The following is a 19,971-nucleotide window of genomic DNA, read 5'->3' as shown; positions in this document are numbered from 1 at the left end:
AGGACATCACACACATCCATACCCGAGGCAGGATTCGAACCTGCGACCGTAGCGGTCGCGAGGTTCCAGGCTGTACCGCCTAGAACCGTTCGGCCAGTTAGAAAGGTTTTAACTATATTGTTATTTAGGAGGAGAATAGGAGAATTGGGTGGGGGAGTAGAGATGTGCTCTTGACCCTAATGACCCCAGTATTGCATACGTATTTACGTCAGGTTTTTGAAGAGCTGATGACTTATTGGTTGAAAGTGGACTATGAGAGGTGGTGTTGCAATGCCCATCGGCGGCACACGCAAGACCGTGATAAGGGTGTTTATATATACGAAGACTGCGAGCCACCGATGTATACGTCACGATGCGCTCCTCAGGATTGAGTCTGCTGCTATTGGCAACACTGTTGGCGTCTGCGCTGGCAGCCGTGTCCTACAGGGGGTGAGTGAATCTGACAGGCGTCCTTCATTTGCCGTTCATAGAAATGGACTTTTAACTTCACACATTTCAACAATGTAATAAATGTTTCATTTCGCTGATGACTGTCAATCTAATTTTCACAGCATCCTCACTCTTCCAGTTTGCTTAACGTTTCTATGAAACTAGCGAACCCGGCAATGCTTCATAATTGCTAAAAATGTAGGGGAATTAGAAATATGCCCTAACTTCCGTCTGCGCCCTCTCTCTGTCCATAATATCCTTCCTCCTATCTCTCTTCCCTTTCTCTCTGTCCATCTTCCTTCCAATCTCCTCCTGACCTTCAGCTTTGTTTATTGATAATTCAAACGGAACCTTAATTGGGAACTGAAGTCGCTTAAAATGAATCGGGAAATGGTTGCCATCTTGGTGTATGAGAGAGATCTCCCCAACTGCAGGATCTGGATATACATGGTGTCCATAACAGACCCAGTTTCAAAGCGCTGTAGAAAGGGAACCAATGCTCAGAATGACGTCAAATTTGAACAGCATATTGTTGAGGCAGGGGGAAACGTCATAGAACAAAGAAGAACTAACGAAAATTTGACCATTATATGGCACTGTAAGCGTCAGAATATGCACAGAAACAAACGCGCGGCACACGGCTGTTCCTCGGTTTGTGTCCAAGACACCCAATATGAACTTTTCCCACGAAGGACTGCACACTGCCGATAAAGCTCTTTTATAAGAATGATGATTGTGGGCCAGCAGCCTTGCAGACGTTCGGGACACTCAAGGGTATGAAAAAAGGCATTGGTCCGATGTCTGTTAAGTGTCTGCAGAAAATGACTGCAAAATTCGAAAAGAGTGGCTTTTTCAAACGGTTCAAATGGCTCTAAGCACTATGGGAATTAACTGCTGACGTCATCAGCCCCTACACTTGGAACTTCTTAAACCTAACTAACCTAAGGACATCGCACACATCCATGCCCGAGGCTGGATTCGAACCTGCGACTGTATCACCAGCGCAGTTCCGGACTGAAGCGCCTAGAACCGCTCGGCTACAGCGGCCAGCTGAGGTTTTTTCGATGTGAAATTTGGCGGAGGGAGGAAAGTAGTCGATGGGACGTCCGTCGGAGATGTGGCCACAGAATTGCAGTAGGAGTCGAGCGGTGGTGTGCAAACACGCAGTGCACGGGGAATTGCCTGAATGTTGCACACGCCTGCGAGCAAGGTGCATAAATTCCACGAAAAATCCTGCATTGCTATCCGTTCAAGAGATACTCCCTGCTGACCTGCCAGCAAGACAAAGGTTCGCTCTGGGGTTTCTTGTTTACATGGACGTGGACAATGAATGGCCATGGAGCATTCTGTGGGCAGACGATGCCCATGTTCATCTCCAGGGACATGTCAATACACATGACTGCAGAATATGGGCAACGGAAAATCCGTACGCACATCACCCACTATCACTTCATTCAATAAGGATGTGTGATGCAGGTTGACAGCATCGTTTTTCGTAGGGCCGTATTTTTTCGAGATGAGTCCTGTTACCTGTGCCGTCACTGGTAAACGCTATGAAAATCTTTTGTGCACCAGAGTCATTCCAACGCTTCAACAGTGTGGATGCGTGGGTAGGATCATTTCTATGCAAGATGGCGCTCCTCTGCGTACTGTGTCAGTGATGCGGCTACTGCAGAGACATTTGGGAAATGCTAGAACTATCAGCCATCATTTCCCTACAGCCTGGCCATCCAGATCACCTGATCTAAATCCTTGTGACTTCTGGCTGTGGGTTTATCTGAAAGAAGTTGTGTTGAGCGCTCCAATTCCGAACGTAGCGGAACTGAAACACATGCGACCCCCGAGACATTGCGATCTGTTGTGGAACAAGCTGTTTCTCGAATTCAACTTGTGGCGGGAAAAGGTGGACGGCATATTGAACATGCCTAGCACCCGTGTCGCGACACTTAGACACCGCTTTGCGGCCCTAGGACAATTAAAAAGCGATGTGAATTTGTTTTTAATGCGGCTTCCGGTCTCAGGATAGTTAAAAACCGATTTTCCCCTTCCGATGTGGTACCACCTTGTCGTGGTGGATAGGCTTACCTACCTAACAGTGCCACAACTGCCGACTACTGAATTTCTGGAGTTGTGCACACTGAACAGTACGGACGGTGTATCATGCAACTGAAACCATAGCAGTCGTATTGCGATTTATCTGTCATTTGTAGCTGACCTCATTTACGTGAAGACGCCGTGTACTACACCATAAGTTGGTAGAGTTCTCGTCAATTTTTGTTTCTTCCATGACGTTCCCCTCAGTGTCAATAATATACTGTTCAAATTTCATTCTGAGGAGTGGTTCTCTTCCTACATCGTTTTGAAACTGCAACTTGAATTGTGGCTTATGTCTGTCTGAGTGTTTATTTGAGTATCGTGTAAAAATTTGAAGTAAATAGGTGAAGAAATTCTCTAGATTTTTGCTAACGATGTTTCCCCCCACATATAATACACTAGCGGAGAAAGGCGTGCCTTATAGCTGTGCGTCTATGCCAATACCACGCAGCGTATGGCGTAGTGCTTATTGTGTGACATATATCTCCTGAACTCTGTGTTGTACAGTGGTATAATTTTGTAGGTACATTCAGCGACGTCTGTGAATGCTGTCTGAAAAATTGTGTTGCGAATGGAGTTAGTAGCAACAAAGTAATAAATTTAACCTTCATGCACAATGCGGCAGTTTTATATGCAACTCACAGTTCATGAACCAATATTTCCTGAACTATGTGTCATACAATGATACAATATTCCAGGTACATTCAGAGGCATATGTGGTACTGTCTGAGAAATTTAATGGGAACAGCATTCGTAACAAAGGAGTAATAATTTCAAATGTCATTCATGGTATGACAGTTTTTCACGCTTCTCATTGATTATTACGTCATATCTGCTGAACTATGAGTCGTACAGTGATGTAATTTGGTATTTACATTCAGTGGTACATGTGCATACTGTCTATAAAATGTGCCGCAAATAAAGTTAATAGTAAAGAAGTAATAAAATAAGTAATAAATCATAACGTCATGCCTTATCCGGTAATTTAACTGCATGTACAGCAGAAAAGTTGTAAGCGATAAACATTTTTCTTTTGATCATTTTGTGGGAGTAGTCAGCGAGAAATCATTTCCTAATTGTTTGAAATTGTTGCAAAATTTGTTGTAAGTTGCTAATCGCTCTCATGGATGAATGAAGTCTGGGAATTCATGCGTCACGAGCTTCGCTTCTTTTTCACGCCCGTCCACACTCAGTTTACATATAGGTGGTTCAGACTCTCATAGTGATTGTTGCCTGATAGTACGGTATTTGTATACTAAGTTTCGTTGAAATCGGTCAAGTTGATTAGAAGGAGATGTGGAACACACGCACACACACACACATATCCATTTTAATAATATGTGTAGATTTATATTTAAAAAAAAATGTACCCTATATCCATCCAAACATTTATTAGAGCATCGTGAAAAATTAGAAGTAAATCAGTTAAGAACATTTCGGGAATGTTGATAATAACATTAAATAACTTCTTATACATATGCAATAGTATATATATATATATACTACATAAATTGAAAATACGTATTCTATCTTTTCGAAATTTTTACCAACATTTCCTCTTTACATATATTTAAAAATATGTAGCTTATGTCGGTTCGAAGGTTTATTAAAGTGTTGTGTAAAAACCTGAAGTGAGCAGATTAAGAGCTATTCGAGATTTTTGGTTATAAAATTAAAAAACAACGACTTGTCTTTATACGGTGTTATAGCTATGTTCACTGCTACCAGTGAGATAGTGAGAATTCGATACAAAAATACACACATTGTAATAAAACACAGTTAGAAATCAGTTAAAAGAAGTAATTACTAACGACAGTTTAAGACATGGGTTGGCTTATTACCTACCCTTTTTAGCACTTACATTGAATTCATTGTTCATAAATGGAAACGTAAAAGTTTATAGTAATAAATTGAAATCAATGGCCTTCTGAGGAAAATGTCCAATCAGATCAAAAATTGTTTAAGACAATTCAGTTTTAGAACAAGCCTATCTCAAATCTCTTATTTAGCTTGTGCTTTAAGTTTTGCTTTCGACTCTCGTATTGAAAATAAAATACACAAATTTCAAACTGCCCATGGCAGCATTTTCAGAACACTGGGCCATAAAGTACAAAAGGAGGCCATCACGAAAGTCTATAAAATGATGGTGGTTCCTGTGCTATTCTATGAAAGCAAAAACCGGGTTTCCACAACAACAAGAAATTAAATTCAAACAGTAGAGGTGAGGTTTCTAAGAAGAACGAGGCGTTGGACAAGAAGAGACATGATTAGAACCGAAGATATTAGAACAGGATGAAATATTTTCAACATGAGTAAAAAAATTCGAAAGTATAGTGAAAATGGGAGAATGCCAGGTCACGGAATTCCTCAGAAGATCCCAAACTACAACCCAAACGGGAAAAGAGATATTGGAAGACTGCAGAAAAGAAAGGAATGATTTTGGTTGTGAGTTCAGAACAGGAAATAGTATAATCGTTGAAAGGAAGGTGATGAAGGTGATGATCATGATGACGAAGCTGTGCTACAAGCGTGACGCGGACAGCCCCCCTCCCCGTTAAGCTTTAGCAGGGTGTAAGTTAGGTAACTGTAATTCCACACATATTTCTCAATGAAAACAAAACTTGTTGTTGTTCTTTATTACTTACTTGTTTCGTGAAGTAGTTTTCCATTTAGAAGGCTGTCGCCAGACAGTAACGAGTACATCGCTGCCACATAGCAATCTGGTGAAGAACACTGGTAAAGATGTTACTTATGAATGGTCTGTTGCAAAACTCACAGGCGAAAAGTCATCTTTGTTGCACGGAGTAAATTTTCTTTAAATTATAAGTTCAAAAGGCGTTTCAACTAAATCAAAATTTGTAACAAGGAAATTACCTACAAGTCACAAGTAATACATAAAATGGGGCATTATAGAAATAGGTATAACTACCGAAATGATATGCACCTGGTAAATCAGAAGAATACCAAAGAATTTAGAATTTCTTAAAAATATCAATAAAGTAAATTCTTAACATAGTGGGTAAGCAGGCGAATTAAACAAGTGGGAAATCTAGCGAAATGAGAGGATGAGGTGAAGTTCAAGAGCGGGAAAGTCCTATCCTGAGTTTGATCGTTTAATGTTAAGTGTCGGCTGTCAGATGTTTACGGATATTAAGTCAGCTTTCGGACTTTTTGTGCCTGTTATCTGCGCGCCTGGTATCTATGACGTTTACTCAGCACGTGTGGAAATTTCTGCAACCTCCAATTACGTTCTTGTTTATGTGGTACAGCTACCGCCAGTTTGTTCTTTGGGGACGATTGTCAGCTATTGTTTGGAAACCAAAATCGTTTTCACAAGATCAATCAATTTTTAGAGGTTCACAGTGTATGCTGTCATTCATAAATACGTAATTTTTCTGACGAGCAGTGACGACAGAACTCATCGACACACACAACTGCTCAAGATAGTCCGCTTCTTTATGGCAAAAAGAAAACGCTGAAAATTTTGTGTGTGAGATATTTGTTAAAAACGTATGTTCTTTCTTTAACGCCTCCCCTTCCTTCACTTTCTATCAAACAGGCCCGCCGTTTTTTTGTTTTAAGTATCCCAGCTACGTAATGTGGCACTGATGACAACTGTTAAAGATATTACACTAGCCTTGGCAATATTCTTAGCCCTGTATAATTTGAAAGAGGTAGTATCTGATATAATAGTAGGACTGATATAATAGTAACTGGTGAAAAATGATCGTTTCTTAAGAACCATCTAGTGATATTTGCTAAATCATACTACGATAAATCAATCGGATTTTTCTATCACTTCTTTAATGACACGTGCTGAGTCCAGTGCGTCCTTGTATTGATTAAAGTCATTAAACTGTGATCAGCTCAGAATTTTATATGGAAAGGAGGATAGCTTATAATTTTTAACTTCTGAAATGTCTAATCAGAGATGGTCTGACAATAATTTTAAAGTGCGTCTGCCTGCCCAATCACTGTCTTTCCTTTAGAGATATCACAGCGTAGACGACTGCACAGAAATAAACGCTTTCACTATTTCACGAAAAAAAAAACGTATAAAATCTTTCAAGTATGTTTCTGAACTTCACTTCTTTTGTATCTTCTGATGATGTTGACTGAATGTTTTTGTTAGACCTTTTTACGATTTAAATCTTTGCCACATTCGAAGAAACATTTCGACATTAAAATTGCATTGGTGGTAAAAACTGCAACGGTTTTCCGACTACGAAAATGGCCATGGGATGCTGGACCACTGGTTTTTTTTTTCTTATCTATCTCAGTACACTGGTTGGTACAGTCCTGATACCTAAGGAAGCCTGATAAATCTACTAATCCTCTAGAATTTCAAGCCTATGCTTCCTGTTAGAAAAAATGAAAAAGAAGTCGGTGCTGATCCCACATGGCTGCGCTACGTTCACACTATTCCTTTTCACGAGGTTTTGTAAATTTACTCACACATCTACAAAAACGTCTGAGAATCAAAGCACGCTATCCTTACGTTGTATTAACATAAAGTTCAGAATATAATGCACAGTGCTCGATGTGCAGGTTCAGACTTAACTCTCTCCAGAAATCTTCCATAGACTCTCAAACGGGTAAATAGCAGTGCTTACCTTAGTTGTAATTCTAATGGCCTTCAAATTTAGCAGCCACCTCAGCATTGACGTCCGACAACAACTATGGTCCATGTTGCTGTTTGTAGATGACTCTGGCATCGCTACATCTCTCTCAAACAGCATAATATAAGATTATAGCCACAGTGAGTATACATAAAAATATAAATATTTGTTCTTTAGCCAACTCTTCACTTAAAAAAAGAAAAATTAACTAGTGACTCGAAAATATGGTACCCACTGAAATCTGTAGACCAGACTGGTCTCTCATATCTCCTTCTCACAGCAAGTCAATGAGAGACAAAACATTTAAATATTAAGACATTTAAATATTAAAAGTGAAATCAATAGCTATTGCGACGTCTCAACGCTGTTCTCATCTGCCTGAGTGGCATTCTGCTCTTGGCAGTGGTGATGCACAGATGTCTTGTTTGTCTCCTATCATCGCAGCTGTGCAGGTGGAGTTGTTTGCTTCCCAGATTTTGCGAGGCATTAGAAACAAGTTCTAAATATCAAGCGCTCCTATAGATAGGCCATGATCAAAATCACTTTTTAACATGATCACACCAGACAACGTGCATATGAGGTTGAAATATTCCTGCGGCACGATCTATGTGTGAATCCCTTGGATGTCATCGGCATCCACTTTTCAATTACAGCCAGTGTCATTCACAATAAGATGATAAATGCTGAAGTTTCCACAACTGCGGTGACCAAATTTACTAAGCCATTTAATTTCAAACACGCCAGTGGTCACATTGAAATTGTTACAGTGGACCGTATGAGTCTGGGCTTGTGAACCATTAAGCACTTTCCCCTGAGATGCCCGCCAATGTCGTAATTGTGGCCTTTCGACATTAAGGAAATACGATCAGCCATGTGGCTCAGAAATGTAGATGACTCTGGCATCACTACATCTCTCTCAAACAGCATAATATAAGATTATAGCCACAGTGGGTATACATAAAAATATAAATATTTGGTCTTTAGTCAACTGTTCATTTAAAAAAAGAAAAATTAACTAGCGACTCGAAAATATGAAATGTAGTATGGTGTCTACTAAATAAAAATTGCACTGATGAAACACATACTGCCATACCGTCCTGCCATGCCATAGTGAAGTACGATGGCCAACCATCGCATATGTTTTGGCTGTGGACAGGAAGGTCATGTCAGGTCGTTGAGTATTCAAAGCCGACTGACGCAAACATAAATCGGAGAATCGGATCCAGCAGCGGTGAGGATCATCCTCCAATCGCCTATGTCAAAGCAGCAGAGACATCCTTCTTGGAGTGATTACCTGGATTACCTGCGGGTGCTGACATCCTGTGAATCGAATGAGGACACGACCCAGGTCACGCCGCCTCCTCAGGCGACGACAACCTTGCAACATCCTCAACCACCATAACTGGGTGAACCAAAAGAAAAGATGGAAGTCAACAACAGGGTCGTGCAGAAACCGGCCTCCCTTACTGAGGGAGCAATGGCGTCTGATCAACTTCCATACTCTGACACAGAAACTTACGTCCGTAAGCAACGATTGCATTACAAACACAATGAACGATGGCATGCACCTCCTGGCAAGTGAGCAGACAACATTGAATGTGGCGCTCTAACAGACGACAGGGAGGAAGGTAGGGGTGATACCCAGTGTGCTATTATTGCTCCGGCGCCCAAGTAAGTGGCAGTGAGTCAATGACTTTTTGATGAGGATATTCCATCTATTGTCGTCCATGACAGCACCATCTGAGATGAAGACAAGGCAAGCTGGTAGCGAACAACCTCATCACTCTGAGAAGGCGCAGTAAATTCTCCATGCTGCAGGAAATGTTTCATGCTGCAGACATAGCATCGCTCTTTTGCAAGAGGACTACACAGCCAGCTTTACCCATCTCTTAGGTTACACAGCTAATGTCACCCATGCTTCGCCCATGGGCAGCATCATCACTGTCTTACTTAAAGAGAGCTTGGCAGAAGATGACGTGCGATATATCCGCAATGCATTGGTCATGGCTGCCACAGTGAACTACGTCCGAATCATCAATATCTATGCCCCTTCTGGTACAGAGCGACAGCAAGAACGCTTCGGTTTGTTGCCAAAGACATCGCGCTGCTCCGTCAGTGTCGACTAGTTGACATGGTAGTTTGGAGAGACTTCAGTTGCACACAAGTACCTTCAGACTAGCTCTCACGTCATTCCCTGTACAGTGAGTCTGACATCCACGATCTTCAAATGGTGGGCATCTGGCGCCCCATCCATGGCGACAGACACAGCTATACTCACTTCGCCAGTCACTCCTCCAGCCGACTCGAATGGATTTATGTCATGTGCTCATTACAGACAGCGATATGCAAAGCGGACGTATGGCCAACACTTTTTTCGTATCACTTGGCCTTCATTTGTCCCATAACCCTCAGTTCACTCAGGGAATGGAGAAGCGCAAGCCCACGGGAGCTACTGCCCACTTGATCTCCCCAATCTGTCAAGTAGCTGGGGAAGGTACATGGAATAAGTGTGTTCGCCTCCATGGTCTGTGCCACTCGGCCTTAAGATGGTGGATTGATTGCACGAAACTGGTCCTCAGAAGAATCTTCATAGCATGCAGTACAGAAGCAGCTGCATGGCACAGACACACAACGGACTTTTACTTTACATCCTTAGGGAGTGTTTCGATCAGCTGCATTCACCGGACATACAGATGTCAACTGGCCACAGCAAAGATTGTTTCTACCATGTGGTCAACTTGATCAACTGCTTAACTAAAGTCGATGGATGGCAGCTTATCAGGTAAATGCTACAGCTTCGCCAGATTATGTCCCTATATCCGCTCAGAACTGTGCATAAACTGGATCCTGCGGAAGTACATACTCTACCATACCCCTGAAATGCATAGCCATCAATCTGGTGAAGATTTTCATGTCACTATTCAGAAGCGTCAAGGTCGGTAATCATGGATGCGGTAGCCACCATTTGGTTTGTGAGTAGGCACTATCAGTCCTTCTAAGAAGGTGATGGGAAGTGGAACATCTGGAAACATCGTTTCACGGCATATATCTGTCCAGCATGATAGCAAAAACTGATTGAAGGCCCGATAAAACCCCATCTAGTCCCGGGGTATCGTTGGCCGCTCCTCTGTCAATGATATCAGATACCTCGTCTTCAGTCACGTCTCCTGACGAGTCCAATTCTAATTTTTGTGGTATGGGGCTGTGGATCAACCCTGACACGTCCACGATGACCGCTGGATCCGCTTTCTGCGCTGAATGCAGTCGAGCATAATGGTTATGAAAAGCCTAGGCTATATCATGTTATTCGTTGAGACATCTACAATCCTTTGTGTCGGTAATGTAGACCAGTGCCCATCGCTGCCTTTTGCACTTCGCTAAATGTGATACATTGAAAGTTGTTCCAACAGCAGGCCGTCTTGTGCAAGCATGTGTACTACAGCTCCGCCTAAATGTACTTCATCAAAGAAATGTTGGCTTTCCTACTGCAGATAACACAGGCACTCATCACTGCCCGAACTCTTCTTCTCTTTCTTCACCTTCTTCTTCTCATTAAGGGATGGCCCAAAGGACGTACTTGATGTTTGGAACTTCATGCAGGAACAGCATTGCGCGATACATAGAAATACCAAATATAGACAGTACTCTTCTGACCCTGGAATGCTACACAACCCACCACACAGCTGGATCATCAATGCCGACAGACGATGAGCATGTTGCAATGCAGATGACTTTAGAACTAGCAACAGTGACAGAACAAAAGATACAAGGAGATACACTAGGATGAAATGGCAACATTAGGACCCTATATTTCGTATATTTCGACATACTAGTGGAGTGAATGTTTAGTTTTCTTTCAATCGGAGGGCGAAGGACCCTTTTCTTTACTTTTCTTCATGGCACGACGTGATGTTGTATACATTGATTGGTTAAAAAAAAGTCCTGCTTCTGTATAGCGTTCTGTACGTTCTTTTCCTTTCCGATTCCTCCTTCCCTACGTTCTTCCTTTTGGTGCGAAGGGGACAACGTGACCAGGAGTTGCGAGACGACACCTGTCCCCCTCCCCCCCCCCCCCCCCCCCCCCCCCTGCCTGCTCTGACCCGACCCCTAAAAGAAGGGGGTGCTATGTTTGAGAACAAATGTAATTTTCCTCGAATCATTACTAGACATAAGAAAACTGTTATACATGGAGGTGGTGTCAATATAGGTTCAGAAGATGTGTGGCACGTGAAAACGCCCACTCTCGGAAAAAAAACTTGCTACTGAGAGAACTAAGAGCATTTCTCGTATATTTCGACATACTTCTACACAGATGTTTGTTTTTGTCGCCGCTCCGAATCCTCTGAACGGAAAAAGAACTACACAGAAGAAGAAATGGGTATCCATAAAGATGGAACTATTTTCAGTGATCAGAAATTCGCTCAACCTTACTGTGAGTGTAATGAATCAATAGAATTTCTTATGGAATCGATGTGCCTTATGACATACGATGGACGTCATGTCGTTATATACAAAAATGTAAATCAATAAAAGCTGCACATATTTAAGTTAATGAAAACACGCTAGACTGATTTACGATGTAATGTACAGTCTCCAGTAGACACACCGACAGATTGACGTAATGCCCAAATAAAAGGAGAATAACGAAGAAAAGAACCAAAATATCAACTTAATGATGAAGTGTTTAGTTTCCTTCAGGCAGCATTGAACCCAGTTAATATATCTGAAAAAGTTTAGTGTTTTTACACGTCAAGACTGAAATCAATTTGGAAAATAAAGTCTACTGCACTGTTAGTGGGAGCAGGCACGTTGGTACCAGTTCTAAGTACACAAAACATACTGAACTGTTAGAAACGTCTCTCACAGCTCGAAAAAAACGAAACGCTTAACTAGAGAACTGAAAGGTTTGTTGCCAGACTGGTCTGCTCCAACATGTAGTTAAATATGAAAAAAAATCTTTTTTTCACAAAGTGTTTTGGTAAAGAAAGTTAGATCATTACATACTTGAAGTTGCATATGTCCCTCAAACATTGCTGGAAAACGCAAGATAGAATAAATTAATAACTGTTTCTTTACTTTTACAAACACTAGATTCATTTCTTATAGTAAGTCAGTGTTGCAAAAGGACTGAGTCGGAACGGAATCGATGAAGCGTCTGAAATGTTTCGAAACTTTGAAATTTCGTCAGTGTATACATTGTAGTCTGCGCTGCTCGATACTGTAACACTTCCATGAAACTAACAATAATTTGATCAAGAGAAAGAACTAGAGACAGGAGCTCAGCATCATCAATACATTTAACCATTGTTAAATCGTTTCCTAGCAACACGAACTGTAAATTTACCTCCTCCTTACATCTACAGGATGCTTACCTTCATGCTTTCTAATGTTTCAGTATTCCAATAAGTATCAACGATTGACATAGAGGATATTAGTTGCAAATTGTGAGGCCATCAAATAAAGCTGAAATCAAGAAAAGGTAACACACTGCGTACATCTTAGCAATATGGAGATAAAATAAATAATTTAAAATGCCTTTGTTTTATCAGAATTGGAATTCACAATCAGCTTTCTTCATATGAGGGATAACTGACACTGAGATTCTTACCATCTCAAAACCAGTGGCTTCCCATAAGTAGCTGCGGATGACAGGTGCAATTTACCGCTTATTACAAATTCGACACTTAATACTTGATGTTATGAAATGTGCGAACACCGCCCCTCCCCCGCTTGACCCCTCCCCTCCCCATCCCAAGAATTTTTTTTCATATGTGATATCTTGCCCTACCATCAGCTTCGATCCTTTTTTTCCTTATAGGTTGAAAGAATTTTTCAGAATTGCTGCTGAAAGCTCTGCTAGATAATACTATAAAAGGCGTCATGAGTCGTGATAATAGTTTCTCATGACATGTTGACGATCAACTTTCTTGATCGAATGTAGATCACATCTGAAATGCAATGCAATTTTGAGACGAAAATGAGATAACGCCCTTATATAGGACAATTACGTATCCAGTCTTCTGAATGAAGATTGCAACAACAACACTACTGAGGAACTAATATTAAAAGCCAAACTGATTCCCTCACATTGTCTGATTTTGCAAATTAAATAAATCACTCCAAAACTCATTTCTGTACTATGTCAGACAGTGTGATTTGACTCACGACACATTTTGAGCAAACGTATCAGAGTAATCTCTTAGATAGTAAGCAGATGACAGCAACACTAAGTCAGCAGAAATCATCGTTGATGTAATGTTACTTACGATAAACATGCACCAAAGTAATCAAAAATAGACTGTTAACTGACAATTGCACCACTGAAGCTGTAGTGAAAACTTTTGAAAAAGAAAATAATTATGTTAAATTTTGAAAATGAAGGACGTTTCAAACGGAAATAAATGAGTTTTGACCAAAGCTATGACCCGTATGTTCTAATTGAGATACATCTCTACCTGTGAGATTAACTCTTACAATCCAATGAAAAAATAGTTTGAGCCGCTAGGTTCACATAACATTACCAGTTAACATTGATTGGAGGAATTAACGTATGTAAGTATGTCGTATGTAGACTAGGCCCTATTAACGACAGGTCTCTGCCAAATTCTTGTTTTTACTCTGAAGAAGCAAAGACCCCCTATCAGGTGTCAGAAGGAACAACGAAAAAAATGTATGCCTGAGCGCACTTGAAACAAAGAAAACTATTTATTTTTATGAAACTGAATTTAGAAATGCTGGTAAGTCGCTTAAGTAACACAGATCCAGATAGTATTGATTCCTTTAATGTGCTCATGCCGCATTTCGGGAGTAGCCCACCATCTGATGACCATTTCAGATCATTAAAAGCATAGACAAGGAGGACATTGGATAATGTCCGCGCTATCATCTTAAATGGTCATCTGATGATAGGTTAAGCCCGAAACGCGTCATGAGCACATTAAAGGATTCAGCACCATCGGGGTCTGTATTACTTATGTGATTAACCAGCACTTTTAAATTCACTTTCGCAGTTACTATTATTACGGTTACACACTTCTACCAGGACTTCAGGTCAGATTTACAACATTTATTTTTATTGTGAAATACTTCACTATTTCACAAGTTTTTAATGTTTGTGAGACTCTTGAGAGTGTTGACAGCGCATGAGTGGAGTGATCTACACGTAAATAGCAACGAAGGCACCTACCTGTTGGTATTGGCAAGTGCTTCATGAGGAATCGAGGTGTTGGGAAGTCATCTGCGTTCACTGAGTTACTTCTACGTCTGTCGATGACACTCCACACAAAATAACGTACTGGGTTCTCCCTTCCAAGAAATCCTGAGTCCAGCCACAAATTTCGTTTGATTCCACATATGATTGTATACAAATTAATGGGCGTTGGTCTGATATTGTGTCAAAGGCTTTCTTTTTTTAAGTAAAAAAATATTACACTACCTGATTTCCCTTGTCCATAGTTTTCAAATGTCAAGTGAGCAAAGAAAGAATTGGTTTTCGTGTGACAGATGTGTATGGGATCTATACTCTTTGGCATGTGCAAGGTACTATTTTTCGATATAGCTCCTTACGTTTGAGCTCAGAATACTCTCTCAAACGGCTTAAAATACGGATGTAGGCAATACTAAATGGTAGTTTTGGAATCAGTTCTATTGCGCTTCTTCCACAAAGGTCAGAACTTCGCTTTCGTCCAATTATTGGAAACAGTTCTTTGTGAAAAGGATCTACGATGTACTGTGGTTTGAAAAAGGGCTAACTCAGCTCCAAATTGTGTCTGGCAGGGATTTCAACGGGCTCCATGGTCTTGCGCACTTCTAAGTATTTCAACTGTTTCTAATGGAACTGACACTAATATCTAAATTACTCAATTTAGAAATGGTACAAGGATGAACTGAGGCAATAATCCTGCATCTTTCTTCGTAAAGGTGCATTTGAAAACATAGGTCACGCTACCTGAATATGCATGCTTCCTTCACTTTCGGTATCTGTTTCTTCTACGAGTTTCTCACTTTGGTGCCAACGACAGGCAGAACAAATGATGTGAATTTTTTTGGATTTGCTGAGAGGTCTTCGATGATATTCTGCTCTGGTACTCGTTGAAAGCTTCATATATTCCCATTTCGACAAACGCTTTTTGTGTAGCATTTACATATATTTATAGGTTTGTTTTAGTTCCATTGTCCTCGTATCTCTGTATACTACGATGGTCCCTCGCAATGTAAACTATATGTCCATATGATATATTTGTGTCAAATTACGAGTGTTAATAAATCTTACAACACAGTATGCACTAAAGGTGTGAAAACCGGAGCACCTTGCGCAAATCTTTAGAATAAATACAATCTTGGAGGATATATAGAACAGTTTTTAAGCAGTAAATGATTCACGTCAATGGCCAGCACACACAGCGTCAGTCCATAAATTTCCGGGGCTGATTTTATTCGTGGCGTATAAGCGACGTCAGCGCAGTAATTACGATGGCTGCTTGAACTAACAACTGTAAACAACAGGTGCGCATTCGACCAGCAAGTTGTGTGCAGACAGTAGATAGCGTTAAGTAGCTGAAGTGCGTTCGTAGTACGTCAACGTTGTTCATTGTCACAAAATGCAATGGAGCAACATCTTTAACTTTTCTTATACTTTTGAGCATGGCTGTCTTTCAGCAACCATATGCAGGCTGTTACCGTAAGAGCGAGCAAAGATTTAATAGTACATACAGGATGCTGCACTGAACAATTTGAGGTAGGGAACTTGGTGCTGGCGAAGCCATCTTAAGGAAATATTAGGAATAAAATAACGTTACTGTGCACTTTTTTATTTACATTAGTTCACTGCAGATACCATCATTAAAACAATGAACGTACCATTTGGACTGTATCCTACAAAATGTGCTGAAATGGCGGTCATCAAGCTCAATGCAAGCATGAAATCGGCGAGCAAGATTCTGATGCACCCTGACAAACATCACTAGTGTACTCCGAATCACATCACAGGCAGATATAATTCTGGCAACTAATTCCATCTCCGTATCCAAATGTTACTTTAGATATCCCCAAAGGGAATAATCAAAGGCATTCAGATCATGTGACATCGCAGGGCATGGAATAGAGCCTCCCTTTCCAATCCAGCGACCGGGAAGTATTGTACCGGTGCTGCCCCATCGTATTGTGCTGTATGTCTCTGAACAGCATTGACTAATGAATGAGTCTGTCGTTGATTCATAACGCGTTCTTTCATGGGATAATGTAAATACGATACAACAGAACCACCTCATGTACAAGTAAAGTAAACAGAACCTGCATCATAACTTCCCAGTAATCAGGCTCGTCCTCCATGGCTCCTTGCAGGTTCAAATGGCTCTGAGTTCAAATGGTTCAAATGGCTCTGAGCACTATGCGACTTAACTTCTGGGGTCATCAGTCGCCTAGAACTTAGAACTAATTAAACCTAACTAACCTAAGGACATCACACACATCCATGCCTGAGGCAGGATTCTAACCTGCGACCGTAGCGGTCACGCGGTTCCCGACAGAAGCGCCTAGAACTGATCGGCCACTCCAGCCGGCCTGATTTATCTGTTTAGAGTTATACTCTACGAAAAATAACGTGTGCAAAGTTGTCCCGCACAACTTGACTCCCGAACAAAAATAACTCTTGGATACTTGTTTTGGAAGACTTCACCGTGGGTGAAGAGACTTGGTGTTGTCAGTTCGAATCTGCCATAAAACGACAAAGCGTAAAAATTCACATAAAGGATCGATGTTTTGACGACAAAACCGACACTCAAGCCAATGCGAGTTGAACAATATTCCAATGAAATATTTTTCTTAGAGAATCCGGTGGCTGAATGGACATGCTGCGCGTTCTATTCAAGTCAGGGGGGACTATATAGAACACCTGAAACATTAAAACCACAATATTAACCTTTTATTGCCGACCTCTATGGCCGAGGGATTCTAGGTGCTTCAGTCCGGAACCGCGCTGCTGCTACGGTCGCAAGTTCGAATCCTGCCTCGGGCAATGATGTGTGTGATGTCCTTAGGTTAACTAGGTTTAAGTAGTACGAAGTCTAGGGGACTGATGACCTCAGATGTTAAGTCCCATAGGGCTTGGAACTATATGAACCATATTTTAAACTTTTTATTAATCCAGTCACTAAACTTCTTGGACTAACGGGGCAGGCTCAGCAGTAGACTGTTTTGCGTGACGGGGGAGGTCAGTGTTATACGCCAAGCTCAGTCAATACAATCGTCAAAGGGGCTGTATATAATTTATTGCAGATGTACACTGCTGGGAAAAATATTGTAAATCGATTTAGAGGCTTCCAGTTCACCCAAGATTTATAGCTGTAGCAATTTACATGGGGTACATGTAATGATTACATTTACATATCAGTTGCACAAGTGGTTCAGAAGTACGAAGTATTGACCAATGCTGAGACGCCCATGTTATTAGGTGGTGCAGCCTCCCTGGGCAGCTATGCAGGCACCGACTCTGGCATCCAGTCGATCGTACAGATGACGAATACTGTCCTAGGATATACTACGCCACGGCTGCTCGACCTGTTCTCTTAGTTCTGTGTGTGTCGTTGTTTGACAAGTCGCAGGAGCCACTTCTCGACCCCCTCGACTGGAGACAAGTCCGGAGATGGTGCTGACCAGGGAAGTTGCTGCACGCCTTGCAGAGCACGTTCTGTTTCGCAGGAAGTGTGTGGGCGAGCGTTACCTTCGTGTTGCAAGAACGGCAAAAGAACGGGTTTAACAACATTTTGCACGTACCGAGTGCTGGTTAGCGTCTCTTCCAGAAACACCCTGCCGGCCGGAGTGGCCGAGCGGTTAAAGGCGCTAGTCTGGAACCGCACGACCACTACGGTCGCAGGTTCGAATCCTGCCCCGGGCATGGATGTGTGTGATGTCCTTAGGTTAGTTAGGTTTAAGTAGTTCTAAGTTCTAGGGGACTTATGACCACAGCAGTTGAGTCCCATAGTGCTCAGAGCCATTTTTTTGAACCAGAAACACCAAACGTGAACAAGCGCTATAGCTTATCGCGCCCCACACCATTAAAATTGCGGTGGGGCCAGTGTGTCTTGGAGGAATTCACTCAACAAGATAGCGTTCATCAGGTCTATGTCGTACGTGCAAACAACCATGACTTGCATGCAGGCAGAATCTGCTTTCATCGCTGAAGACCACGGCGCGCCATTCCATCTTCCAACTGCTCCTCTGACGGCACTAGTCGATGCTGCGGCGTGAGTGGAAGACGGGCTAGAGGTGTGCGTGGCCGGAGGCCCACTGATAACAACCGGTTCGTTAACACTTAGTGTTAACGCTTCTGGACTCACAAGCCTTCTTGTCTGAGCTGTGGTAGCTGTACGATCTGCAACTGCAGTCCTTATAACATGATGATCCTAGCGGGCGGCTGGGCAGTGTGGACGTCCAGAACCTCGTCTACGGCTGTGAGAACGGTCACGTGACTACTGATATCAGCATCGCTGCACTACTGACGTAACACATCAACATGTGTGGCAATTCTCCGAAAGGACAATCCCGCCATTTGGAAGGCCACAATTTTACTCCTTTAAAGCTCTTTCAGTTCGCTGTAGGAAGCAAAGGTCCTTCCCCGTGGTGCAGACTACCGGCCATTAAAATTGGTACACCAAGAAGAAATGCAGATCAAATCATAACAACCACCCCTGGCCGTGATAACGGCCTTGATATAACAGAGCTTGGATGGCGTGTACAGGTACAGCTGCCCATGCAGCTTCAACACGATACGACAGTTCATCAGGAGCAGTGACTGGGGTATTGTGACGAACCAGTTGCTCGGCCACCATTGACCAGACGTTTTCAGTTTGTGAGAGATCTGGAGAACGTGCTGGGCAGGGCAGCAACGAACATTTTCTGTAACCAGAAAGGCCCGTACAGGACCTGCAACATGCGGTCGTGCATTATCCTGCTGAAATGTAGGGTTTCGCAGGGATCGAATGAAGGGTAGAGCCACGGGTCTTAACACATCTGAAATGTAACGTCCACTGTTCGAAGTGCCGTCAATGCGAACAAGAGGTGACCGAGACGTGTAACCAATGGCACTCCATACCATCACGCCGGGTGATACGCCAGTATGGCGATGACGAATACACGCTTCCAATGTGCGAGAACCGCGATGTCGCCAAACACGGATGCGGCCATCATATTGCTGTAAGAAGAACCTGGATTCATCCGAAAAAATGACGTTTTGCCATTCGTGCACCCAGGTTCTTTGTTGTGTACACCATCGCAGGCGCTCCTGTTTGTGATGCAGCGTCAAGGGTATCCGCAACCGTGGTCCCCGAGCTGATAATCCATGCTGCTGCAAACGTCGTCGAACTGTTGGTGCAGATGGTTGTTGTTTGGAAACGTCCACATCTGTTGACTCAGGGATCGAGACGTGGCTGCACGATCCGTTACAGCCTTGGGGATAAACTGCCTGTCATCTCGACTGCTAGTGATACGAGGCCGTTGGGATCCAGCACGGCGTTCCGTATTACCTTCCTGAACCCACCGATTCCATATTCTGCTAACAATCACTGGATCTCGACCAACGCGAGCAGCAATGTCGCGATACGATAAACCGCAATCACGATAGGCTACAATCCGACCTTTATCAAAGTCGCACACGTGATGGTACGCATTTCTCCTCCTTACAAGAGGCATCACAACAACGTTTCACCAGGCAACGCCGGTGAAGTGCTGTTTGTGTATGAGAAATCGATTGGAAACTTTCCTCACGTCAGCACGCTGTAGGTGTCCCCACCGGCGCCAACCTTGCGTGAATGCTCTGAAAAGGTAATCATTT

General features: G+C 42.3%; 1 protein-coding gene across 1 annotated transcript in view; it reads left to right on the top strand.

Moving 5' to 3' along the window:
* Positions 1 to 352: 352 nt before the first annotated feature.
* Positions 353 to 19,971, top strand: part of LOC124613407 (carboxypeptidase B-like) — a 59,929-nt gene continuing 40,310 nt past the window's right edge. Inside the window, 1 exon segment of the mRNA XM_047142111.1 lies at positions 353 to 429. Within this exon segment, the coding sequence (XP_046998067.1) occupies positions 353 to 429 (77 nt within the window).

This window comes from Schistocerca americana, chromosome 4, assembly GCF_021461395.2.
Source record: "Schistocerca americana isolate TAMUIC-IGC-003095 chromosome 4, iqSchAmer2.1, whole genome shotgun sequence".
Classification (NCBI taxonomy): domain Eukaryota; kingdom Metazoa; phylum Arthropoda; class Insecta; order Orthoptera; family Acrididae; genus Schistocerca; species Schistocerca americana.
This window is presented reverse-complemented; position numbering and strand designations above follow the sequence as displayed.